This window comes from Aspergillus lentulus (genome assembly GCF_001445615.1).
Source record: "Aspergillus lentulus DNA, contig: Alt05, strain: IFM 54703, whole genome shotgun sequence".
Taxonomy (NCBI): domain Eukaryota; kingdom Fungi; phylum Ascomycota; class Eurotiomycetes; order Eurotiales; family Aspergillaceae; genus Aspergillus; species Aspergillus lentulus.
In genome coordinates, this window is record NW_028322121.1 from 1,560,724 (window position 1) to 1,585,929 (window position 25,206).

Below are 25,206 nucleotides of genomic sequence, written 5' to 3' on the forward strand. Positions count from 1 at the left end.
CATTCTCAGTGGACAGTCCTCCAACAAACCAGTCTCGTGGACCTGTAATCAAGCAAACTACAGGAATTGAGCTCGCTGACCAAATGACTTTCAATACAGTGGCACTGTCAAGAAACGAAGCGCTTGCTGCCTGTCTACCTGCCTAATCGCCTCCCCATCGCACCATATCAACGCGCCTCGAAGTCATGCCTCATCAGTCGTCACCGACTTTTTCTCGTTGGTTCTAAGCGACCCAACATTATCCATTATCCCGGTAGCGTGGGAGAGAACAGCAGGGACAACAAGGCAAAGGACTAGACCATCTGCAGCTGTCGATCCTTGGGTTACACAAGGACTCGATTTCGTGGGTCTTCACACTTAAGAATTGAGTCTTGAAAGACCATGCAAGCAGCTACTCCGTAGTTCACAATGAAACCAAGACTACAGAGTGGATTCCATCTAGACTGTCGTCCCATGTACAGGAAGTAGATAGGCTGCACGAGTAGACTGGAGCTGGTAGTGGGTTTGGGTCCTCGTGATGGTACTTTTGCTCACTTAGGGTAGACCCATCCTGGCCCCGTACATACTGTATTGCCGCAGACTTTTGTGCTCCAGTACCAAGAACAATACGTGGTCTGTGATTTCGCACCGACCTTGTTATTATCAATGGACGTCTGGAGGTAGATGATCAAAACATAAACGACGAGTGTGGACCATCGCAATCATATTATGGAACCTTCTCCCATTGTCAAAGCTGCAGCCTCACTTTGAACTGAGATGATCGTCACCGAATGGAAACAAGGAATTCTCGACGGGCAAATTGAAATTCGACCAGGATTATTCAACACTACAGTCGCCAAATTATCTGTAGATTACTTGATCGCATCTCCCGCTTGCTGTAAGGTCACAGAATGTGATAGCTGTGTTGTGGCGGTTCCAGGATCAACGCCATGGCAGTTTCAACGAACGAGACCAGAAAGGATTCGTATTCTAAATAAGCTGCAGGAAGCAAGTAATTAAAGTGAGATATATAGGTAAAACAGACGTTGGATCGCATATCACTGCACACATAGTCAACTGGGACGAGATGCCTGTTACTGAGTGTCAACATACGCTAATACATAACAATATGTTGACGAACTGGGAGTCTGAGCGGTACTGAAGATTGCTTCTCAAGAAGATGTTTCTTGGCTTCTGATCAGCTGTTTTTCTAGAGCTTGGTGAGGCCGCCAGTGTACAAAATGTGGGAAAGAAGCATCAAAGTTGCCAAATTTGGGAATGAACTTAGTCCTGAAATACAACCTTTTAAGCAATTTGTATATGCTATCCGCTATGCTGTTTAGACGGTATGGCTTATTGAACTACAGGGCTCATTGAGAACAAATCCATGGAAACACATTGCACACAGATAGAACTCTCCGTATTTAGGTTGATTGATGAACACCGAATTCTCTCACACTTGCCAGAGTTTCACACGGTCTAGTGAATGAAACCAACATAGACATGGAGAGGCCGGTGTTATACTCCTGCTGCCCTGAACTCACATAAATTCTAATTCCTCCTCCCTGTTCTTCTCTTCACATCCTCCTCATTGTCAATCCACACACCTATCCTCCGCAGTCACAGGTCTCTGTTCGAGACTCCTCTACTGATAGCAAATCAGTTCCTTCAGAGAATGAACCTCGACACATCCACCCTCATCAACCCCACGGGACCAGCGCTCACAGTTTCTACCTTCACCCCCATCAACACCGACATGGACGTCGCGGAGATCAAGGTCGAGAACGACCAGTCAAACAACGTGCTTCCCGGAGCCGCAGAGGTAAGCAGTACAGACGCCTTCTAAAGATGCAGCAACCTAATACCGCATAGGAACCACAGCCAACCTCGGCCCCAGCAACCGCAACACCTCGCAAGCGAGGCCGGAAGAAGGCCGCAGAGGGCGACGCAGACGCAGACGCAGACAGTACCGAGACCCCAACCAAGAAGGGAAAAACTTCGCCCAAGAAAGGCTTGGGTCCTATTCCAGCCTCTTTGGAATCAGCCGGGTTGGCTGACAAGATGGTTCTGCGGATGAGAGACGAGGAAGGCCGTAGCTGGTCTGAGATCACCAGTGTCTGGACGAAAATGACCGGTATCAAGGTTGAGGGGAGCACGCTGCGGAAGCGGTACACCGCCATGAAGGCGAACTTCGTCTCCATCAGTGCAGAAGATGTAAGTGAACTGTGCAGCTCTAGCTTGATGTTGTGTCCTGTGGATAGAAGACTGAATGCGTATGTGCTTGTCTGCCTTTAGGAAGCCAGAATTCTCAAGGTGAAGAAAGAAGTCGAGGAGAAGTTCGAGCAGGAGAAATGGCATAAGATCGCCGAGGGTGTTGCTGCGGATGGAGGGAACAGTTACCCTGCGAATGCGATTCAGAAGAAGTGCAAAGAGCTGAACAAGAGGGCTCAAGCTGCAGCTGCAGTTGAGACCGAGGACTGAGAAATCGCTCTTATGTCTGGAAAGCAAGATGAATCAGGACTTACGAAGCGGATTTTTCTTTTTACTTCACTCGGACCGAGAGGTTCCAAAGGTGTCATGGGCGTACAGATACGGAGAATCGAGTTGAACTTGTATTTCGGGAATCTCGGTAACCAGTGACCAGAATGGAAAGAATAGGAAGATGAAACCCATCATGGTAGTTCGCGGCCCAGCCCAATGTAATCACCATATACACCAGATACCCCAGGCAATAAATCATTCGACCAAGAAGTATCTATTCTATGCCAGAGAAAGACAGAAGGATCAGGTAGCCAGGCCAATCACGAGTAAGAAAATAAGCTGCAAAAGTTTAACATCCTTCCAGAGTCTCACAGGACACTCACTTGCTGGCGCCCGTCATGCATTTGCCAGCCAAGATCGCCATTTCTTGGATCATTCGTAGATTCATCACTATTCGTGTGTGTCGTTATGCTGGGCCGAATCTTCGCTCCGACAAATCCGCGTCGATCCCGCCCTGTCCGCCCACGTCCGAGCCAGTTATGTTTCAGTGCTTTGCTCAGAGTCTCAATCTTCTCTTGCGCTTCATCACCTGTCTGCACACTGGCCAGGACACTGAGGCATTGTAGCATCCGCCCGACCGTCTCAGTAATGAGTTGGGAAGTATCTGCCGTATGTGAGGCCCTGTGAATGACGGTTGCGCGTTGATTTGGAGATGAGAAGGACTGGAAAATAAGTTGGTCCGGATTGGACGAGGTGTTTGATGCAGCACGGCTGCGATTGCTCATCGAGTCTGAGGAGTAACTGCCCGCCGCATTGAGGAGCGTAGATGATTGAGAATTGTAGCTGCCAAAGCCAGCATCAAGAGAAGCGGCAGTGGCAGGTCGGCCGCTATTGTTACTGCTTTTTGTTGTGATGCTGAGAGCCGTCGAGCCCACATTGATGCTATCAAGACTCAAGCGAGAAAATGTAGCCTTCAAGCCTTCATAACGTTTTAGAATGACCATGTCACGGAAAGCCACCAGGACCAGGTGTCGAACTTCGAGCTCATTCTCAAAGTCCTTGCCGGTCGGTACGGAGTTCCAGAAATCCTTTGCTTCCCGTAGATTCATTACTGAACCAGCGCCTCGAAACTCTAGATCGAGAGGCAAAAATACAGCCTGAATAAATGGAAGAATGGTGCCAAAAACCAATAGCCATATCTGCACCAAATGAGGGACCAGTTTCTCGTCAGGCACTCCGTTCAGCGTATGATTTAACGAGGCACATCCTGTCTCGAGTAACTCTCGTAAATCGTCGACAATGGCGGTTGGCGTGCGCTTCTGCACGCAGCGTTGAATATGGATAAGGACCAACTTGTTCAGGTCCTCAATTGCTATACGAACGTCCTCACCATCGAATATAACCAACAACTTCGCCTTCAAAAAATCCCAAGCATCATCCGGAGTCATATTGTGGAGCCCGAAACCTGACAAAGTCTCCCGAAGGGCAGCTTCGGGCAAGAGACCTGTCGAGTTTCCAAGGGACGACGGCCCCGAAAAGACAGCCGGCGTAGCGCCACTAACCACCAAGTCTTGCTCTATTTCTTCCCTCAGCTTCTCCTCTTTCTTCTTTTCTCGAAGCGCCCGACCACCGTGCAAGAGGTCCAACCCGCCAACAGTTTTGCTGAATGTAGTCGACCCTGCGTTAGGAGACGCTGGAGTAAAAGAATAAAGAGACTGTGGTGCGTTGGGATCAGACGGTTTGGAATTGCTAGACGCCGAAGATAGAGGCAGGTTGTAATGATCGTCTCTGTCTTTCAGTTTGAGTTTCTGCCTTGACAGGAAATGGTGCTTGTGGGCTTTGTCCTTGTCCTTATCCTTATCCTTCTCGCTGGATGTTTGCCTGTCCGCTGGTACTACCGTACTCACAGATGCATTAGATAGGCTATACATCGACGAGTTGTTGGAGGGCAGCGTGTCCGTCGAGCCGCTAACGATGCGTGATAAACCACTAGAACCCGGAAAGCCCATCTTGCTCGGCGACGGTATACCCTTATCTTTCCCGTAAGAATCCTTGTCTCGACTGATCCCAATATGCTTCGGCTTCGAAAACAACTTCATCTTGGGCTTATCACCCTTCTGCTTCTGCTCACGTTCTGGCTGCGCCTGGTCACCAGGCATTCCAGGTTGAAGCGCAGGTCCTCGAGGAAACACCACATTGGCCGCTGTTGTAGCCGCAAGAGCGTTTCCGCCAACAATCCCATTTTGATATGATTGCCCCGAGGTAGTTCCGGAGCCAGGGGCTGCCAGCACTTGTTGTGGCGGTGGGGGAGGAGGCGAGATGCTTCCACCCCTTCCATCAGGGCCCTGGATGTTGGTCGGTAATCGTTTCGGTGGGTGTTGCGCAGTGGACGACTGCTGTTGCATCGCAGTCTGCGCTGCAATTCTTGATGCGGAGAGTGTGACATCTGATAGGGACGCTGTCGGGAGGGATGGCTCGAAGAAGCCTTGCGAGTGGTGTCGTGGCCGATGCCTCGACAGGTCGGGCGGGACGACGCGACCGGAAGTCTTCCTGCTGGTCATCTCATTCTGGGGCATCAAGGATGAGGCGGACGGGCGCCTGGGGTTGTCGTCTGTAGCGCCACTGCCGTTGGTGCTCGAAGTCCGGGGTATCCGGGGAGAGGAAGCGTCTGGCGCAGCACCGAAGTCGTTGAGGGAACTCTGAATAGCAGACACAGTGGTCACATTGGATGCAACTGAAGAGGCATCACTCCCAGAAGAGCCAGGTCGTTCTAGTTCGTCGTCAAAGGATGGGCGCGGTGGAGCTGGGGATCGGGAGGAGGTGCGCTCAGGTGGGATTGGAGACCGTAACATCATAGAGGACGTGTCCGGAATGAGACAAGACGAGTCGTGTTTAGTCAGTCAGCAATTTGGGCATCACAAATGTGCCCCCATGATCCCTTTTCCAGGTAATTTTCATTCCCGATCTTTCTAGTCCTCGATATATGTAGGTATCTGGTCCAGATGCACCAAGAAACGAAGGACATTGTCTATCATCGTCGAGCTCGACGTCGACTGGGCCTGAGCTGCACTTGAAACGACGCCGCCTTCTCATGTTGGCCCCGCCTGCCCAGCAACTCTCTTTCCCTTGAATTTCCACCATTTTGCAATCTCACAGTTCATGGTTCTTGTTGAATTGACCTCTGTCCCCGCCAAAATCTCTTTTTCGAAACACGCATCAATCAAGAGAATTTCTATTTGGTTTGCACTATCATCATCATGGCCTCAAACAATTCTTCGCAGCAAGTCCTCCGCGCTGTCTACGAATCTCCTCAGCCATCGACACGCACATTCGAATATAAGCTTTCTTCCCCCATCGCTTCTTCCAGTCCCTCTGTCGAAAACACGAAAGTCAAGGTGGCTTACCTTTCCGAGCTCAGGAGACTGGTACCGAAGTTGCAAGACGAAATCAATGTCTTTTTAACGGAGCGAATGGAAGAAGATAAGAGGGAAGCGGAAGCGCAAGGACGTCAGTTGTCTGCGAAAGAAGCCAAGGAAGAGGAGAACTACGGCGAGGAGATGGTCGAAGAGGATACTTAAGCTTTTCTTGCATAAAACAGTACTTTGGCCCAGACATCGGAATGGATCTCTTCGCTGGAGCAATCTTCATTCCGCTGCACAAGAAGGCCGAACGACGACGCCGGCGATCAATTCAAACTCAATCGAATCCTTGGACACTCATGCTATCCTGGGGTATCACATTGCCTGAAGCTCCCGCCATATTATTTACATTTCCACGCTTCGCATTGAACTGAAAGACACCAGAAAGGAAGAACAAGAGAAAAAGGAGCTAGGTGTGAGAAGACCACATCTACTTTCGAGTATACAGTAAAAACGAATTAGGAAGAAAGGGAAGCTTTGCGATTGGCACAGCCAAGATGGACGACAGTATTGCTATGGATGTCAGTGAGAGTCTGCGGAAGACGGATGGAAAGTCACCACAATGCTCGATGGATTGAGAGACTTACTCGGAGAAGACATTGATCACACTCCCACCAAGTCGCTTATGACAAATCCCACAGATCCTTTCTTCTGTGATCGTGACATGCCTCGACCTCGACGCCTTCACATCGCCACCCTCACCAACCAAGAGCTGCGCTTGTGTCTTGATACTCTGCGACTTTTGCAGGTTGGCCACAATTCTGGACTCATTGAGTATAGAAGTTGCCGCCCGCATACGACCTTTGAAATAGAATTCCAGTTCCTTGACTGGCAGTGTTTCCGGGATTAGTTCAAGAGCCGAGTTTGGAGGAAGGCGGGATCCATGTTTCGTGAGCACCTCTAGCGCCGGTCCGTATCGTGGTTTGTATCCATGCGGCGGAGACAAGTAAAGAGATAAAAGTGTTAGGTATATGGAAGGCTTTTCTCCCTCAAAATCCGGAAGGGCTATATTTTGTCTAGCCGTCGTCTCTGTGCTCGTGGCGTCTTCGGTCTTGTGAAGGTGATTGCAATACCTGCGCACCAGATTTTAGCAGTGTCCTGGCTAGGCTCATAAGTAGTAAGGACTGACTCTTCTGCCTTGGTATAGTCTTCGAGTTTGAACACGTATATCTCTAGCGCTTGTCTATGTTGTCCCATCTTACTGAAAACGATCGCCCTTGCCTCGAAGAACTCAGGATCTGTAAAGATAAGTTAGATCAATATATGTGCCCTGGCCAAGGGCTTGCCAGCCCTGGACTTACCATCTCGAGTAAGACGGTCAAGAATCTTCGCTGGCGAATACTGAGAACTTGTCCTTAGCATTTCCAGCAGCTTGTTCCGCCAATCGGTCCTGTCTTCTTCACTGGCGAACTCCCATTCTTTGTTCTTTTGTTCCTCCAAGCGATCCAAATAAAGGCCCAGAAGGCTCTGGTGGAGATCCGGAGTCATGTCGTTCAATTCTCCAATGACATGCTCAAGATACCGAACAGCCAGACGGACATCAATCCCTTTCAGAAAACCTAGTACTCGATGACGAGGCAATGTTTCGGCGTTCTCTGTATCCGCAAGGAAAATTTCCATGCCCAGGTCAGGCTCTTCACGTATCGGCCACTCAGCAAATTCTAGTATCAAATCAATATGTTCAGGAGACAAATTCTGCAGATAGCCAACGGTTCTTTTCGGACCCTGAAGTTGGGACGCAGTCTCTCCGTCCACTTCGGCCTGGCCAAACTTTTTCAGAAGCTCCAGGGCTTGACGATGCATCTTCTTTCCGTAGAGGAAATCAATGAGGTCGTTTTGGCGGCCACTCTCCTCCAACTTTTCAATAACCACGTCAGGATCACAAAAATTGGCGATACGGAAGAGGGAGCCAGCCAGGGACGGCGTTGCATACATATAAACTCGGAAGAGCGTTGTGTCGACGAGTTTAGCTTTGGCTCGAAGCCTCTCACCAAAGTCATCCTCGCCTTGATCTTTGTCCATTTCAAGCAACTTCATGACGGATTCCGTAAATTCATCTTTCACCGCATCAGCTGTAGGGTCCACCTTGAGCGAGCCATCGGGATTCAGGAATCGCTGGAATCGCCGGCGAACATCCGCCAGGTAGGCTTGGAGTTCACGAACAGCAAGCTTGAGGTCTTTTCCTTCAAGGCGTTTGTCGCTCCGAGAATCTTCCATGAGCTTGCTGCGGACGCTACCTGCATCGCTGGTATCGTCTGTCTTCGTTCGAAGGAGGGATCTCACTGAGGGTGTATTCGCCAGCGTTCTGGCAAGCGCAGCGTCATCCGACGTAGCAGGGACTGTGTCTTGCTTCTGCTCCTGTTCGGGTCTTGGCTGACTATCCGTCGTACTGGCCTCCGATCCTTCTTGCTCTTCCGGAATGGACGAAAGATCGCCTGCTATAACTCGCGGGTAAAGCCGAATGACAGTCTCGGGAGGAGTCGAGATCTCCGTGAAGAGCTCCATAGACTCGAGGTACTTTCGGAGAGAGAACAATGTCTGTGCCTTTTCAAGTTTGATGGAGCGTAGACGATCATATTTGTCCGTGAGAAGTGCATCCTCAAGCATATTAGCGAGGCTGATCGCCTCATCCAAATATCCCTTGTCCACGAGAGCATCAATTTGAGTGTCGTAACTCAAAGCCTCCATTCTCCAGATGGTTCGGTCACTAGCAACTAAGAATCCCTTGCCAGCGTGAGCTAAGCTGATTGAGGGCTGAGGGATATGCAGGAGGCTCGCCGATGGTAATGATATCGATTGGAGTAGGCTCAGCGTCTCAGGATTTCGAACCTCCAGCATTCCCTTCGAAGAGTCATGCAGTGCCAGCAGAAAAGGATACGAGTACCCAATGTCGGAGGGGGCATGGCTCCAAGGAATCTGCCTTCTTCCCAAGGAGTTGCCCTCGATGTCAATAAATTGAGTGTTGATATCCTTCGCCAGTAATACTTGCCCTTCGCTTAGGCGTGTAGCCAGCGGTTTAGGAGCAGTTCCGCCAATCCCAATATAGCTCATACTAGCAACGCCAACTCCGGCCAGTCGCCCTGTTTCCTGTCCGGGTAGCCCACCAATGCTGCCCGGTCCGACCAGGTCCGTGACATTTGTGGTCTCAATATCCACCATGACGAAATTCGAGCTCAACCCAGCGACGAGTTTTGTTCCAGAGACCCATGTGAGTGTTTTTATGCCGCTGGCCAGGCTCATTTCCGCCGTATCATTCTCCAACTCCATATCGCGCCATGTCCACAGCAGGATCTTCCTCTTAACCGCCACGGCAAGGCGCGATACGATCGACGGGACGCCAGTCTCGGGGTCGTGAACTATGTTCGAAGTCACAGCAAAGGTAGTCGCACCTTTGGTCCTCGTAAGCTGCTTTTGGAACTCGTAGGTCTGTAAGTCGTGAATCGATACGTATGCGCCGGAAAGCGAGATGAGAAGCTTGGCCTCCTTGATCAACACCAACTGTTCAATTTTATATCTGGAAAACTTTTCCAATTCTCGAAGTAGCTCGCTTTGTTTAGGCTTTGAGTTCGTCACGCAGCTCATCGTTGCAGGCCTGCTGCTGTCCCCGTTATTCATCGTACTTCCACCCTCTTCGCCATCGCCATGATGATCGTCCTCCGCGTGCCTGCCATTGGAGACCTCGTTGACCCTGTATATCCGCAAGCTGCCATTGTTCAGTCCTACCAGGAGACGGTCCCCGTATGCAAGGACCGACTCTATTTTCGATTTGTCGCGTTGTTTGAGCTCGACGAGTGGCCGAGCTGTGAAAGCGGATAACATGGCTCGGCGGCGAGCTCCTCTGATCGGGCCTCTTCACCACTGAGAGCACAGCCCAGATTCATATCTAACTAGAAGAAATGAGGGGTTGAGCGCAGCTAAAATGCTGCTTTGGCCATGGCGTCTGTGGTTTGGAGCTACCTGAATTCCCCGGGAACACCATGTACCCCGTAGCGAACGCTTGTTTCCCGCCTTCTCATGTGACAGAGCTGGCCCTCACCGTCTTTTACCTCAGCCAATCATATCGCTACTAATGAGCGTTTCTGCCCGCACTTCATCTGAAGACGTCATAAGGTACCTCGAGTGCCGGCTTGGATCTACAGTCATTATCCTCGTGCATGCAGCGATATACAGTTCTAAAATAGATGAGACTTATATGTGACATGAAAGCACATTGTAATCAAGTGCTTCTGGTATCTGAAGATCTCTCCGGCTGTAGCCGGGACCAATGGACTAGACAGGATGACAGGTAGGGAGCTCAATTCTTTGAGAGAACAATTGAAACAGGGCAAAGGGAAGAGCACTCAATAAGATCGAGCAGTCCATCAAATAGTCGGACGTTGCAACATCGGTACAACCGGTATGATCCACTGAGTCGACTGATCATATGCTCGAAAATAGAAAGCACTGTCGAGTAAGGACAAGGCTATCATGAGAGGCGTCCATTACAAGATGTAGAATGCTGGTCTTGGCGACCAGGCATGAGACTCTGAACATTGGTGGGTAAAGGATGAGGCACAGCCTGCGAGAGAACTGAACAAGGCCAAAAAGCCGGGAGAGAATGTGAATATATATATTTGCACCTCAATGCTTTACTTCGGTGGGAAAGTCCTGATGCTTCGCCGAGGTGCCCTTTGCACGCCAAGTGGAGACAGCGGGTATGTCAGCTTTGAAGCGCTGTTCTTCGGTGCCGTATGCACGAGGCGTGAGTTTGATCAACGTATGAAGAGGAACCTCCATCCACGGGCTCTGCTCCTGAGGAATGTTTAGGAAGTACGCATAGATGCAACGCAAAACTGCCTGATGAGTGACGATAATGACATTTTCACTGCGCTCCAGTTCCATGATGATTGGTTCCAGACGAATGACAACGTCACGGTAAGACTCGCCACCTCGGTAACGATAGTTGTACTTGTCTTCATCACGCGCTGCAAAGTCATCGGGATATCTCTCTGCAATCTCCTCGTACGTGAGCCCGTCACAGACACCGGAGTCAAGTTCGTCGAGGGCTTTCCACTCTAATTTCTCGTAGCCTGTCTCCCCCGCCAGGTGCCGAGCAGTTTGTATCGTCCGTTTGAGAGTGGAAGTCCAAATAACGACTTTGGCATTAGCAGGAACTCCAGACTTTCGCAGAAGACCGGGAAGAGCTCGAGCATAAGCTTCGCCCCGTGCTGAAATGTTGGAGTCTCCGCCAATTTTTCCCGTGAGATTATATTCCGACTCGCCATGCTGAACAACTGTTAGCACCGCTCAGTCTTATACATGCTTGGTTATCACTCACGCGAGAAAGCCAAATTGAGCGAGGCTTGATATGTAGATTCTGAATGTAGTACACCAATCGACTAGAAAGATAGTCTTTTATTTGGTTGATGATGACAGTGGAGCCGACATTGATGAGTTTTACATATGTGAAATGTTTCTCATTGTCATCAATGGTTTCGTAAACCTTCTCATAATTGCGGATGCGGTTTCGGAAATCCATGGCGGCTACCTCCGGATCCTGTCCTTTGTAATCCGGTGAGGTGGTTTTGACTTCGAGGATATTATTCATTATGAGGTCCTCGTCGTCGCATATTGACTCGACAAACAGAGTCTCAATATCAGCATCGCGACAGGTCTCGTAGATCCACCGACGTCGCGTTTTTGTGGAGTTGGTCGCATCAAGAATAGCTACAACGCCTTTGCCGGCTTTGAACCAGTTGAGCATGTCTGACATTGCCGCCTCTGCAGCGGCTCTCCTCATTCTCTCCCCTTCGGTGTTATGAGGGTCAAAAAAAGTAGCTGTTGGCTGCGGAGTTCCCTGTCGACGATAGGTGCCCACATTGAACACTTTCGCTGGAATGCCAACCCAAGCAAGATACCGCATCGCTAGATATAATATCGTCAACCCCCTATCTATGATAGTCAAACGAATGAGGGTGTACCTACCCTTTCCAGCTATGAGACTCTTGCCCCTGGCTGGAAGACCAACCATGACAACACAGATTTTTGTTTCATCTGACTGTAGATGCGTGAGTTAAGTGATCGTATGGGGAATCATGCAATGTCTTTCTGTTTCAAGAGCACTCTCCCAGTAATTGATGCCAGGTAAAAAGAGGGGTAATAGAACCCCCAGAGAGCAAGGGCAGTGAATAATGAACAACAGAAATGAAACTTTTCGAAAGCATAGTCCGGGGGTAAGACATGGATCATGTTTGTTCTCTGCCTGCCGCGCCTCCCTTTTCTTTTTCCGCTCAATTACCCTTGTCATTCCGTGCCAATGCGCCTTGAAGATAGTTGAAGCCTTGTCAAGCAAGCGACATGACATATACGTACACAAGCTCTTATGGCTTAAAAAGATCCCATACTCCAAGAAATAAACAAGGAGTGAACAAAACGCAGCACAAGGAAATGGAGCCACTTACACTGGCAAAGAAGCTCTTGTGACCAGAGCCTCTCCGATTAGAGCTCCCAGAAGGCATTTTTAGCAATCGAACTGTTCTCTGGTGAAATTTCCTATATTATGACCCAGCACGCCGGGGAAACTGGTTCTAGCCTCGGCCAAGAGTCGCCCGACCGGACAGACAGCCGAATTAAAGGTCGTATGAATTTCTGGCGAAGCAGGACAGAAAAGTAGGGGCGAAATTTCTTCACCTTATCGCCTGAGAAATCGACGTATATTTTCCTCGAATAAGATGATGACAGATCCGGCTGTCTTACAGGGTATTCGTTGCAGAAATGTCAAGAATTGTAACTGGCTGGATCACATTAAGCCCAACAGTCGATGCGGTGAAGCAGAGGAACAGCACAGACGTCATGCCGTGGGGCAGTGAATGGCCACTCCGCTGTAAAAAGATGAAGCGGAAGTAGATAGATGGTCTCTTGAAAGCCCCTTTTGATGAGTGTTTATTCATACAATGGAGGGAATTTTCTGAAGCTGAAGAAAGGATGACAATCCACAAATGGTACCACGTGATGCTCTTGTTTTCGTCGGGTAAAGTCGCAACCGTTACTGGCCATCTTCCATCTCTAACCAGACGGAGCAAAAGGGCAGGTGACATGCCTACTTTTCTACGTAGGTCCGTGGGCTGTCGAATTCTCGCAAAGCGAAGAAACAAAGTGGGGTTGTCCTTATTTACTTGCAGTTTAAGTGTGCATGAGCAGTACGATGTACAGACAAGGGACTCTGAGATACTTAGGCATATTGCAAGGATTGTATGCATCTATGTACGAAGTATCTCTGCCGGAGCAATGGAATCTGGATCTGGGGGCGTGGGATGCGGCTAATCCCTAAAATAACTGTTCTGCCGGTTGGCTCTTACCGCTTCTATCACCGCATTGGTTGGTTCAGGTGGCCTGATTCAGCCCTGAGCCCCTGACCGCCCTTGTCCATATCCCAATCACCTCGCAGCGCAGCAATAAGCGTTGATTCCGTGTACTGCCACAATGACATGACTCTCATCCAATAAGGCTTCTTTCACTAATACCAAGGGGTTACAGTCTTCTTTTAAGATATCTTAAGTGTACAAACGCTCTTTGCGCCAGTTGCAGGCGACGGTGGAGTAACATGATGTATGTTGTTTCACTATCTCGTCCGCAGGTGGTCTGTCCTCCTGGGGGTTGAGATTCCTTCTCGATGCTGTGGATCATCCAAGGAAGCATGTTTCCTCCGTCCACCGCAATGCGGGGCGTTCAAGCATGCGAGATGAGTATGGGTAGACGCAATAACGGAAATTCTTTATTTATCCCCATCTCCAGCATGACTCGAAACTGGGGTTGCTTTGTCGGCAAAGGCGATGACAGTTGATTGTCTGGCAATGTATGTCAGGGCAGCTTTCGTCCATGAACTTCCCATATGAGCGGATTCACATGTGAGACGATCTATCTCGACCAACAATATCTGAGTGAGTCGATTATACACCGACAGCAATATCGTTGGTAGCCGGAGCACCATTTGAATCAACGCGTGCAGATGACCACTTGTTTCTCCTTTCGTCAGAGTTACTAGTCTCTCCACGGGCTCTCTGCACGCGAAGTTTCGCCCCCCAGGGACCTTCCTGGCCATTTAGGGTGTCCATGGCATTCTGAGCCTCTTCCGTGCTGCTAAATTCGACGAACAGATAGTAGTGGTCACCAGGCTCGAATCGCTTCGCAGGGTGAGGTGTGAACAATTTGCTGACATTTTCGCTTTTTTGGAACAAATTAGTCACAAAAAGTCAGTTCCATAGAGGGGAATTGCGGACATACACCTTGTATCCCTTGAAGAAGTTGGTAATGTTTGTGGTGATAATCTCAGGGTCGGTTAACTTAGGAAGACCGCCGACATAAAGGCGACGGCTAGAGTCGCTGTTGACCTTCGCGAAGGCGGGCGCGTCGTTGCGTCTCCAGCGGTCAAGGGCAAACGGGCTGCCCTTATCGCTGCGAGGCGAGCTTTCAGTTGGTTGCTGTTGCTGTTGCTGTTGCTGCGAACGCTCGCTTGCCGTTTTGGCAACTCCAGGTTTGATCTTGACAGGCCGGCCAAGCATATCACGGCCGTTCAATTCGGTCATTGCTTTATCCGCCAATTCCTTGGTCTCCAAATCGACAAAACAGTATGAGGGATTGCGGCCGGTGAAGGGGTCTATCGCGATATCGATCCGCTCGCTACAAAGCACTCAGTTTTGGCCATCTCCATACAAGAATTTCTGTCTCCGTACATTGGGAAGTTTGCGGCGGTGAACAATGCTTGCACATCCTCCGACTTGGCCGTATACGGCATGTTGCCAACGTATAGACGGCGGCCTTCAGAAATAGCCTGAGGTACCTGAGAGCTTGGTCTGCTGAGTGTGAGCCTCGAGGTGCTTGTCTTTGGCCCGGGCGAGCCAGAGCTCTGAGCACTCGGACTTTCCTCGCCCTTCATGCGCCAATTAGGCGAATTGAAAGCGCGACCTGATGTTCTAACACCATTTTGAAAAGGCGATCTTCCGGGAGCTATATGGACTCATTAGTCATTCTGAAACAATGGCACGAAGCGAATCATTTTGGATACAGCCCCAAATGAGCAGCCCAAAGGTATCTTCCTACACACTTTGTTGCTGCGGTACGGGACTCTCAGGACCGTCGGCCATTGTGATTTTTTTTTTTTCCTTTTTTTTTTTTCGAAATTATGAATTAGAAGGTAGTTCGTCTCTGCAAGATTGGGAAGATTTAGCAGCCGTGTTTATAGTGGTTGATCTTGATAAGATTAGATTTTCTCACCTTGAGGAATAGATTTCTTTATTAGTATCCGTTCGTGTGGACCAGCGAATGGAATTATGTTCGCTGCTAAATTGCTATGCGGTTCAAGGAAAGAGAGACAACTAAGTCATCCAAAGACCTCCTGTGCTGGCACGAAGACTCATCAACAATTCCACCTCAAGTCTGCCTAATGGCACCAAAACTTTTTTTAGTACCTATGGAGGCGAAATATGTCAAACAGAGCAATGGCCACAAACAGGGCAAACATGAACCAGTTTCTAATTGGCTCATTAGCGAACCAAGCGTATTTCTTCCGGCAGCAGTTCAACAATCACAATTTCATCATTGTTCCACGTCGCCTTCTGCTGTGCTTCCTTAAAACATGCCACTTCTGCTACTAACAAGATGGACTTGTCATACCATCAGGCTCGTTATCATCTGAGCCGATTCACACAAGGATGAAGCTTTATTTGATCCGTCACGCAGAGTGTGGACATAACGTGGGACAGGCAGCGTACGCGTCTTCTGTTGACCTCAGTAGAATGGCAGCTGACAGCCCTGGCACATCGTCGGACTATGCAGAGGCGATGAAAATGGCCATTACCTGACCGAGAACGGTAGGGCGCAAGTGCGTCTGCTCGCTCGAAGCCTCAGAGATCGCATGATCCGCTTCACTCATGTTTTCTCGTCTGATCTTGACCGGGCTTCGGAAACGGCGCAAGGTATCTGCCAACAACAGCTGGCAAGTGGCGCGTTGTTGGCCCCGATACAGATCCCGACTCTACGCGAGCAACAGTACGGCTCTCTTGAAGGTACACGGTGGCAGTCTGGTGCTCCTGCTTCCAGCATCAGTTCCCCGGATGCTTTGCGTGGAGGTGAGCCGACGTACACCGACGAGGAGTCTGTCGTCTCCATGCGGACTCGTATGAATGCATTTCTGCAGGATCACATAATGCCTTTTTTGGTTAATGCAGAGTTCGCAAATGAGGAGGTCATTGCTGTCGTTGCTCACGGCGTCATCCTCCAGGTTCTCTGGGTTTGTCTCGCCGATTTATTCAATCAAAGAGATATCCACCTTGGACCTGGTGTCGGACAAGCTGACTTTGGCGACTACGTGCGTCCTGTATGGTCAAATACCGGCGTCATGGAACTGGACATCCGGCCCGCATCGATCGTACCACCGTACGTCCGTGATGCGGCGCGTCCACCTCCGTTCCTGCTCGGTTCCTTGCAGCGACCCGAGTCATTCGAGGCCCCACTGTCTGGATGGTCCATGACCGTTATGGCTGTCGATGATACAACTCATCTTGACACCACAGCGCAGCAGGTTGAGCGAACGGGAGGGACCGTTCGCAATACTCTTCAACCATCCAGGCAGGCGACAGCCAATCAGTTTTATCGGCTAACTGGGACTGCATGATTAACGTCTAGGTCTTATGGACCCAAATTCTGCTCTCATCAGGTGAGATACTGTTCCCTCATACCACGTTTCTCTTCCCCTCCTTCCGTCCTTGGGTCACTTCCTATGATGAAGAAAGATTTCACACAGACCTGTTCTGAGTATTTCTATGCGGATCAACAATCGTTCCAACTGCTGTCTGAGAAAGTGACTCTTCCTTTCCTTGTTCCCCTGAATAGCACGTTGTCCTGACTTCAATATTGATGGATTACTTGGGAAAAAGAATACTGATTCTTTATAGTCACATGAACATTTTTGCGCAGGCCGCTGCAATGCTGTACCACTTTTTCGTTGATGTTAAAACACTTTAGACCCTTCAATAGACCAACTATATGTGGACTCAACTTGCAATGTCATTATCATTGAGCACCGTACAACTTGCAATGTCATTATCATTGAGCACCGTACAACTTGCAATGTCATTATCATTGAGCACCGTGTCATCTTCTACATGTTATAGTCGTAGCGCAATACAAAGTTAGTATGTACATATATTTACGCCAACAGCGCACAGCTCAAGCCGTTCAACCGCAGACTGACTTTTCAATGTCCCCGCACATATCTCGTCCTGCTCCAATCCGCAGTGTTGAAAACAAAATCAGTCGAATAACCCACCGGATCTTCCCTCTCGTACAGTATCTCCGGCTTCACCTGCTGACGCAAGATATACCTCTTAAAGAAGTACGGGATCTGGCGCAGCCCATACGCCGCGTGAAACCGCGTCGGCACCGAAAAAACCTGGTCCAGCTCCTCCAGCGTCTTGCCCTTCGTCTCCGGCATGAACAGAAGCACCAGCACGAATCCGATCAGATTCCACGCCGCATACCAGCAGAACGCGCCCTGATCTTTAAAGGAATCGTGCAGCGAAGGCCACGTGATCGCCAGGAGGAAGTTGAAGAACCATGTTGTTGCCGTCGCTAGGGCCATGCCGTACGAACGGACGTAGAGTGGGTAGGCTTCTGCTGAGTAGGTGAATGGCACTGGGCCCTCGCCGACGGAGTAGACCACGCCGAAGAGATAGAGGCCTAGGGCGACGCAGGCAAGCTGCGCATTGCTGTGTTCCGAGGTAGGGATGTAGAAGCTGAAGCCGGTGAAGAACCAGGCGAAGGCCATGAGAGGGAATGTAGTGAGGAGGAGATTGCGACGGCCGAATGTGTCGATTGTGTAGACTGCGGGAATGGCGAAGAGCCAGTTCACCACGCCCCAGCCGAAGGACGTGGCTAGAGCGTTTCGGGCTGATGTCACCTTGATGAAGATTTCGGACGAATAATACGCGATAACGTTCACGCCACATAGCTAAATCTTGAGTTAGACAGCGGTATATGCTATGGCAGGAGGGTTAATTACCTGTTGCAGGAACATGACAATCTCGGATGCGATTAGGGCGCGCCGGTTCCGAGGCACAGCGATGAGTTCTATCATCTTATTCTGGCCAAGCTTCATCCCTTTCTCTGCTTCCAGCAGGGTGTGCATGTAATAAAGGTCTCGAGCAGCCTGGATCTTGTGCGCGCGCAGGCTACACATGGATTCATACGCCTTGTAATAGCGATTCTGGGACATGTACCAACGCGGTGACTCCGGACAAGAAAATACAAACAAGCAGACCAAGATAGCTGGGAACATGGCAGAGGCCATCATGATGCGCCAGTTGAGCCCGACAATGTTTGGAGGATCTGGGACCTCAAAGAAAGCAAGGTCCGCTGCATAGCCCAACATGATGCCAAATGCAGTCCACATCTGCCACTGCATCACCAACGCACCACGAATGGCAGGAGGAGCAGTTTCGGCCGCGTAGATGGGAACAGTCGCGGACTTGGGGCCGATGCCGAAGCCCAGGGCGAACCGGGAGATGAACATATGCCACCAAGTGTTGACGAACCCTTGCCACAGGCAAGCGATGGCGGAGAAACAGCATGTAATGAAGATGGTCCCGCGGCGACCAAACCATGCGTTGAAAGGAACTGCCAGCCAGCAACCAAGGACGGCGCAGCACAGATATGGCGCGGCGTTCACCAACCCGAGCAACCAACGAGACCTCGGGGTTTCATCGTCAATGCCGAATTGCGTCTTGTAGAAGATCTGAGCGCCATTGACAACTGTTTCGTCTGTTGAAAGCAGACTTAGCTTAAGCACTGAATACACGAGTGTGCTTGATTCTGACACTTACCCATTCCTTGCACCGCTGCTGAGAGAGAGCACAAGGCAATAACCAAATACATTGTCCAGGGTTGCGACCAACGGTGAGTGAACTCGAGATGCAAAACCTCGAATTCCTCGTCCGTAAGCAAGTTTCTGAAGGAATCGAACTTTTCAGGCTCCTGGGCTAGAAGCGCGCCTAACTCAAAAGCGCGAATGTCGGTCTCGTCACCCATATGATGTTCTATAGCGAATTTGATCCCTTGACTGCGCAGCTCCTCGTGACTATAACCTGCCAATGGATTGGCGAGTTTTGCATTCAAATTGCGTCGTGCTCGCTCTGCGGCCGTTAGATATCTGCGCTGAGGCACGAAGGTGTTGGTCCTTTCTGGCGCATGTTCAATATCTTCAACTCGTTGTTCGAGCGTACCGTCCCCGAAAATGTCGAAATCACTTGGTCCTGCCATCTTCTAATGATGAGGCGAATCAGAGGTATGTCTTCTGATGCCTGCAAGTGGCAGCGCGCTGTTGTTAAATAGGTCGGAAAGGATCAAAGCAGTTCACTGAATTGTATATTTGCATCAGTGCACACTAATAAGGCATTGCCAGGAGGAGATCAATGCAAGTTGATGGATTCGAAATCTCACACGATTTGCCGTGCAGAGTAGACTTGCGGTAAAGTTGGATACCATCAAAGAGAAATTTTCTAATAAAGATTTGAAACGACAGGGCTGAATCTGACCATCGGCACTGAATACTAGCATAAATTGTAGCAACAAAGAGAGGCAGAGAAGGCGAAATATTTCTTTGAGAGCCCTCGAGGACGAAGAAGCAAGGTGCTAGCAGCGCAGGAGAGGTACATCCATGAACACGTTGCCCTCGAGCAGAGCCCCAGGCACGTAAACTCGAGGCTTTTCAGTGACGACAGAGATCCACCGATATTGTTTGTGATCGTCCGTTGCTTTTTCTACTAATATCTCTCTCTCGTTCTGCCCATTCCTACGAAGGGTGTCAGCAAACAATTGTCATTGGTGGCGGCTGAGCAATAAGATCGAGGAAAATGCCAAGGATGCAGACAATGAAAGCAATGAGTCTCGTATTCCGCCCAGTTACCGCACAGCCACGTCGAATCGTTCTGTTGGTCTATTGTCCGGGGTTGACTGCTGTCCGAATTGCGGATCTCTGGGGCTGTCAACCCTTTCCTGGGTGCTCGCTGATGCTGACCACCTCAAAGTGGATTCATCCATTCTTCAAAGGCAAAAGATTACTCAGGTAATAATGAAGGCGCTAGATCACATTCGGAGGATAAAAATACAGAAACCAAAAGTAATGGGACGCCCGAAAGAATAGTGGTTGGTTGTGATGGGTAGAAGCTGACAGAGACGGGAAGTGATACATGAGGACCTCATGACAAGCGACAAGTGACAAGGCTGTCACGCATTCAGTTTTCTGTTTCTCTGTCATTTTCTCACCCGAATCTAGGTTTGAGGCATATTTTCTCCTCGGGAACATCTAAGCTGGTAATTATTCGATGTGTGTGTACAGATTCACCGCAATCCTTAAATGAGTCTCACCGTCCCCATATCCTGGCAATATATGTCGCAGCAATACTTCCCATGAAGACCAGTCGCTCCACCACACAATACAGTCACTAACGCTGAGGCATATTTCGAATTGAGCGACGCTTACTCTATCATGTGCCATTACTCGTCTCAAGAAATCCAATAATGCATATCTTTCGCGTTTGAAGTATTCGTATCAACATGCACTGCGTCCTCTCAGCAGAAGCGACCAGCTCGACAGTTGCATGATACGAAGTCTTGTATCCTAATCATCATGCAATACTCTCTTGCTAAGTTATACCACCTTCCATTGGCACTAATGATCGATAAACAAAAATGGTGCTATAATGCCTTCACCTATAGCGGTGGCTTACTAGCCTAGCGTTGTCCAATGTATCATTTTGCGGGGTTGAGAGCCCCGTCGGATCGCTGCCGGGCACATCGGATGATATCAGGTGTAACTTATTGTTCTTTCTGCTAGAGATCCTTGAAGCTAGAAGTATTGAATCTCTTTCCGATGAACTGTGATCGTTCCTGTTGTGGTGGATTGGTAGGTATTATTCCAAAGGGCATGGTCGTTGCTTTGTCTATGAATTGAAAGAAACCCGCATTTCGAACAACACGGGCTCAGTCAGCTTCATAAATATCGAGATTCTGGCTTAAATTAATGCATTAGTTATACCTGCAGATACTGTAGAGGCCAAAGCCTACAAGGAAGATTCTATTCCAAATATGCTCTTGAGCCACGTGCTATATGTGGTGGAATACCAGGCTGATGAGGCCCTCAGCCCCCAAATTACTTGCATAGTCAAGCCACCGGAAAAAGACACGAGCTCTTTTTTAATTCTCTCCAAAGTCTAGATAAGTACTATGGACTGATCATCCGAATTGCGACTGTTTCTGGAGAAGTGGAAACGCTTGTCGTCGGCTGTGCGGTGCGGGTGCGGGTTCGGTCCGCACCCCATACATAGGTATGATGATGTATACTACCTCGTAGCAGTAGTTAGTATAAAGCGCGGAAGTGTTCAACAACCGATGCTTGCAACAGTTCATCCAAATAATCAGTTGAATGAAGGTCTGATAATTCACTATAAATACTCACTTAATCTACGTATCTTGTTCATCAAATCCGGCCAGCGCCTGCAGGTGAAGCAACATTCCACACAAAAGATGCTTGGAAAGATCGCCCTCGAGGAAGCCTTTGCGCTTCCCCGCTTCGAAGAAAAGACTCGCTGGTGGGCCAGTCTGTTCTCTACCGACCCCGAAACCCACGTCAAGGAAATCACCGACATCACTAAGATCCGTATCCAACACGCCGACAAGCATGGCGTCGGCTATCAGATCCTCTCCTACACAGCGCCTGGCGTCCAAGATATCTGGGATGCAAACGAGGCACAGGCATTAGCAGTTGAGATCAACGACTATATCGCGGAGCAGATCAAAGCGAACCCAGATCGATTCGGAGCTTTTGCGTACGTCCACTCCCGCTTCTATAGTCCTTCCTGAAGTCAAGCCTGATATAATTCTCTAGGACTCTGTCCATGCACGACCCCAAAGAAGCAGCTGACGAGCTCCGCCGCTGCGTGGAAAAGCACGGCTTCCTCGGCGCACTGGTGAACGATACGCAAAGAGCTGGGCCCGACGGCGACGACATGATCTTCTACGACCAGCCCGAATGGGACATCTTCTGGCAGACCTGCACCGACCTCGACGTCCCCCTCTATCTACACCCGCGCAACCCCACCGGCACAATCTACGACAAGCTCTGGGCTGACCGCAAGTGGCTCGTGGGCCCGCCGCTGAGCTTCGCGCACGGTGTCAGCCTGCACGTCCTGGGCATGGTGACCAACGGCGTGTTCGACCGGCACCCCAAGCTGCAGGTCATCCTGGGCCATCTGGGCGAGCACATCCCCTTCGACATGTGGCGGATCAACCACTGGTTCGAGGATCGGAAGAAGCAGCTGGGTCTGGCGGAGACGTGCAAGAAGACGATCCGGGAGTACTTTGCGCAGAATCTGTGGATCACGACGTCGGGGCATTTCTCGACCACGACGTTGAATTTCTGTATGGCGGAGGTTGGGGCGGATCGGATTCTGTTCTCCATTGATTACCCCTTCGAGACCTTCGCTGATGCATGTGATTGGTTTGACGAGGCGGAGTTGAACCTGACGGATCGGTTGAAGATTGGGAGGGAGAATGCGAAGCGGTTGTTTAAGCTGGGTTCGTATCATGATAGCTCTGCTTGATTTGGATAAAATGCCTATCTCTGTTTCTGTGTTTTTATGATGTATCTAGATTCCGCAAAATGAGAATCATGAGCTCATGTTACATTCCATCGTCCGGCCGTTAGTTCGTTCATCATTCTTCCCCCTTTCCTTACCCATATGTCCACTTCTCCGTGTATTTCCTCCCACGGTTCCTCCTCCTGGTGGCATGCGTCAGCAACCTAAGTCTGGCGACGCTCCCTAGCCGCCAGCTCCTGGCGGTCCTGCTCCTGCTGCGCCAGCTCTCGCTCCAGTGCACGCTGGTTTGCATTCCAACGGTCGATCCAGAGCTCCTTGGACTGGGCCATCTCTTTGTATATTGGAGCAACAATGTTGCGTTTCATGTGGACCATACAGTTGATGATCTTTTGGTAGTTCTCGATGACGTGGTTGTGGATGTCCCAGAGGGAACCCAGAAGCTGTGACAGTTCCGCGCGTTGTTTGTTGAGGATTTCCTCAAGGATAAGCTTGCCGTTGAAGCGCATCGTGAGGAAGCGGGTGTAGATGACAGTGTCATAGAGGTCGAGGAAGACGGTGAGTAGGCGTAGCTCCTGGTCGTTGGGCTTCCTGGCGTTTCTATGATTGAAATGGGAGGTCAGTTGGAGCCGAGACGAGGGATGGTGTCGTGGATTGAAGGTAACTTACTTGCTAAACACCTCAGCCATGCGCGTATAGCGCTCGTACACCGAGGCTTGAGGACATCCCGCGATCTGGGCCATGACGAACGCCACTTCATTGGCTTTGTCTACCTGCTTCTTCACGGTGTTGTTCAGATAAGTGAGATATTGGATCATATCGCTTGTCATGGCCCGGATCTTCTCTGTCTCCTGGGCGGACAGCAAGTTTTTGGGCTGCGAAGCAGTGTTCTCACAGGGAAAGAGAATCATCTCCATCTGGAGGACCGCGTTGGTCATCGCGACGAAACGACGCATGAGATCGGCTGGGATATTGCCGCTCGGAATAAACGCCTTCATCTCTGCAAGCAGCTTTGTCTTTCTTTCCGCGATTTCAGCCTCAGTGAGGGGTGGGCGAATTGGGGGCATGGGTATGGTGGAGGAGTTCTTGGAAGTCTCAGAGTTCCCGAGAGCTTTCTTTGCGCTTGGGTTGGAGGATCTGCCCTTCACAACAGGATCAGTAGCTGCGTTGAGCACAGGAGGATTGGTGATGCTGGCGTCAATCTTCTTGAAACGAGTTGCTTCCTCGACAACCTTGGAGATAGCGTAGTTGTAAGCTGCTTCGTGCGCTTTGTCAACGATGGGAGGATTTTTCTCGCAGGACTCGTAGTAGTCAGGAAAGGCCTCACAGGTTGTTGCAACACTGGGAGTCGAGACAGCGGGACTAACGAGACCTTGATTCACAACCGGACCCTCACTGTTGCCAATGTTCGGAGTGTGAATGTGAGTGTGGCTGTTGGTCAAGGCGGAAGCCGAGAGGGTTTTAGTAGGTGTAACGGGGGGAGAAGACTCAGAGGCAATCGGCTGGCCCTGCATGGCGTCCGAAGGACCAGCTTGGACAGTCTGAGAAGACGCGTCCGAGCTCTGAGACGTGCCCACAGCACCGAGGTGTCTCTTGATGAGGTTGATCTGGGCTTTCAGCTGCTGCTCAAGGTCACGACAGGCCTCAGTGTAGCTGTCTAGTTCATGAGATTGAGGATTCTCGGAAGGGGGATGAGTGTTGTTCTCACGGCCCTGACTCTGAGGGATGTGTTCATCTCGGCGAGCGATGTGATCGTCTCGGCGTTGGTCCTCCATGGTGAGATCACAGTATCAGTATGCAGCTTTAGGGTAGAGAGTGTGTAGAGCGTGTAGATGTAAATACTCAAAGAAACAGAGTGATAATCTTCATGGGAGAGGTGCAAAGGGACACTGAGAGGAACATTTCTGAAAGAGAAGGCTGGGAAGTAGTGCTTTTGGATAAGCGAGATCATATCGCAGTGAATACTCGCGAGTTTGTTGATCCTAGAGCTCACCTCCGACTATCCACTGCAAAGTGGTCTAGGACAGGAGAACTTCAACTCAGTGATGGGAGTCACCGGTGTATAGAGGAGTGTCACTGCATGTTTCCAGCAAAAAAGTTTTCAGAGGAGGAATCCCTGAAAAGGAACATTAGCAGTATATGGCGAATTGATCTTGCTTCACATCTTGTTAAATCCAGGAAAGTACATCATGTTTCAAAACTTCGACCAGTAGCTCAGTGCAATTGAGTCTTAAAACCTCATGGGATACAGGCTGTGCGGTTCCACAGAGAGTCAGGCCACAGAACCTTGCTCTTCACGCAAGATACTGCCATCTTCAAATAGTCATAGAGGAACCTTGACCATCTGTATACGAAGTAAGTGATCATGGACTGTCGTTTCAGGAGCCGGGGCGTATAGAGATTGAGGGAAAGCCATGCCAGGCAAGGGCACAGTTTCCCGATATTTCCACGGCCTTGTTTTCCCACTGAATTCGCTGTAATCAAGCAGATACGGATCTTGTATCTCTGACTACGTAGTGGATGATCATCACACTAGCTGTCAGTTCATGGAGAAGTTGTATTAATAGGCGAGAGTAACCCGTGTACCGTGCAAGCATGCACGGCGCAAGAACATTGTCAAATAACAAGACTGTTTCAAGTCGCATTCAGATTATGCGTCCTGGCCAGCAGTTGCAGCATTGAGGGATCCGAGACTTGAG

The 25,206-nt window shown here is 49.9% G+C and overlaps 10 protein-coding genes across 10 annotated transcripts; 4 read left to right on the forward strand and 6 right to left on the reverse strand.

The window, feature by feature from the left end:
- Positions 1-1,654: 1,654 nt before the first annotated feature.
- Positions 1,655-2,460, forward strand: ALT_3161 (uncharacterized protein; the record flags this gene model as incomplete). Its single annotated transcript, XM_033561775.1, has 3 exons — positions 1,655-1,801; positions 1,852-2,193; positions 2,275-2,460. The coding sequence occupies 3 exons, from the start codon at positions 1,655-1,657 to the stop codon at positions 2,458-2,460; spliced, it is 675 nt and encodes a 224-aa protein (XP_033417666.1).
- Positions 2,461-2,828: 368 nt separating this feature from the next.
- ALT_3162 (HbrB domain-containing protein) lies at positions 2,829-5,315 on the reverse strand (the record flags this gene model as incomplete). The annotated part of the gene is made up of 1 exon (XM_033561774.2): positions 2,829-5,315. The coding sequence occupies one exon, from the start codon at positions 5,313-5,315 to the stop codon at positions 2,829-2,831; it is 2,487 nt and encodes an 828-aa protein (XP_033417665.1).
- Positions 5,316-5,717: 402 nt separating this feature from the next.
- Positions 5,718-6,038, forward strand: ALT_3163 (uncharacterized protein; the record flags this gene model as incomplete). The annotated part of the gene is made up of 1 exon (XM_033561773.1): positions 5,718-6,038. One exon carries the CDS (start codon positions 5,718-5,720, stop codon positions 6,036-6,038), a length of 321 nt encoding a protein of 106 aa, XP_033417664.1.
- Positions 6,039-6,462: 424 nt separating this feature from the next.
- Positions 6,463-9,698, reverse strand: ALT_3164 (putative vacuolar morphogenesis protein AvaB; the record flags this gene model as incomplete). The annotated part of the gene is made up of 3 exons (XM_033561772.2): positions 6,463-6,952; positions 7,009-7,117; positions 7,181-9,698. The coding sequence occupies 3 exons, from the start codon at positions 9,696-9,698 to the stop codon at positions 6,463-6,465; spliced, it is 3,117 nt and encodes a 1,038-aa protein (XP_033417663.2).
- An 801-nt stretch (positions 9,699-10,499) lies between these two features.
- Positions 10,500-11,889, reverse strand: ALT_3165 (bifunctional nucleoside/nucleotide kinase/histidine phosphatase family protein; the record flags this gene model as incomplete). Its single annotated transcript, XM_033561771.2, has 3 exons — positions 10,500-11,144; positions 11,197-11,783; positions 11,844-11,889. The coding sequence occupies 3 exons, from the start codon at positions 11,887-11,889 to the stop codon at positions 10,500-10,502; spliced, it is 1,278 nt and encodes a 425-aa protein (XP_033417662.2).
- A 1,918-nt stretch (positions 11,890-13,807) lies between these two features.
- On the reverse strand, positions 13,808-15,001 carry ALT_3166 (RNA-binding protein; the record flags this gene model as incomplete). The annotated part of the gene is made up of 4 exons (XM_033561770.1): positions 13,808-14,081; positions 14,142-14,537; positions 14,591-14,864; positions 14,962-15,001. 4 exons carry the CDS (start codon positions 14,999-15,001, stop codon positions 13,808-13,810), a joined length of 984 nt encoding a protein of 327 aa, XP_033417661.1.
- Positions 15,002-15,771: 770 nt separating this feature from the next.
- Positions 15,772-16,530, forward strand: ALT_3167 (histidine phosphatase family protein; the record flags this gene model as incomplete). Its single annotated transcript, XM_033561769.2, has 1 exon — positions 15,772-16,530. The coding sequence occupies one exon, from the start codon at positions 15,772-15,774 to the stop codon at positions 16,528-16,530; it is 759 nt and encodes a 252-aa protein (XP_033417660.2).
- A 582-nt stretch (positions 16,531-17,112) lies between these two features.
- On the reverse strand, positions 17,113-19,172 carry ALT_3168 (sugar porter family MFS transporter; the record flags this gene model as incomplete). The annotated part of the gene is made up of 3 exons (XM_033561768.2): positions 17,113-17,865; positions 17,917-18,674; positions 18,737-19,172. The coding sequence occupies 3 exons, from the start codon at positions 19,170-19,172 to the stop codon at positions 17,113-17,115; spliced, it is 1,947 nt and encodes a 648-aa protein (XP_033417659.2).
- A 2,265-nt stretch (positions 19,173-21,437) lies between these two features.
- Positions 21,438-22,513, forward strand: ALT_3169 (amidohydrolase family protein; the record flags this gene model as incomplete). The annotated part of the gene is made up of 2 exons (XM_033561767.2): positions 21,438-21,739; positions 21,799-22,513. 2 exons carry the CDS (start codon positions 21,438-21,440, stop codon positions 22,511-22,513), a joined length of 1,017 nt encoding a protein of 338 aa, XP_033417658.1.
- A 200-nt stretch (positions 22,514-22,713) lies between these two features.
- ALT_3170 (uncharacterized protein) lies at positions 22,714-24,282 on the reverse strand (the record flags this gene model as incomplete). The annotated part of the gene is made up of 2 exons (XM_033561766.1): positions 22,714-23,107; positions 23,177-24,282. 2 exons carry the CDS (start codon positions 24,280-24,282, stop codon positions 22,714-22,716), a joined length of 1,500 nt encoding a protein of 499 aa, XP_033417657.1.
- Between the last annotated feature and the right edge of the window lie 924 nt (positions 24,283-25,206).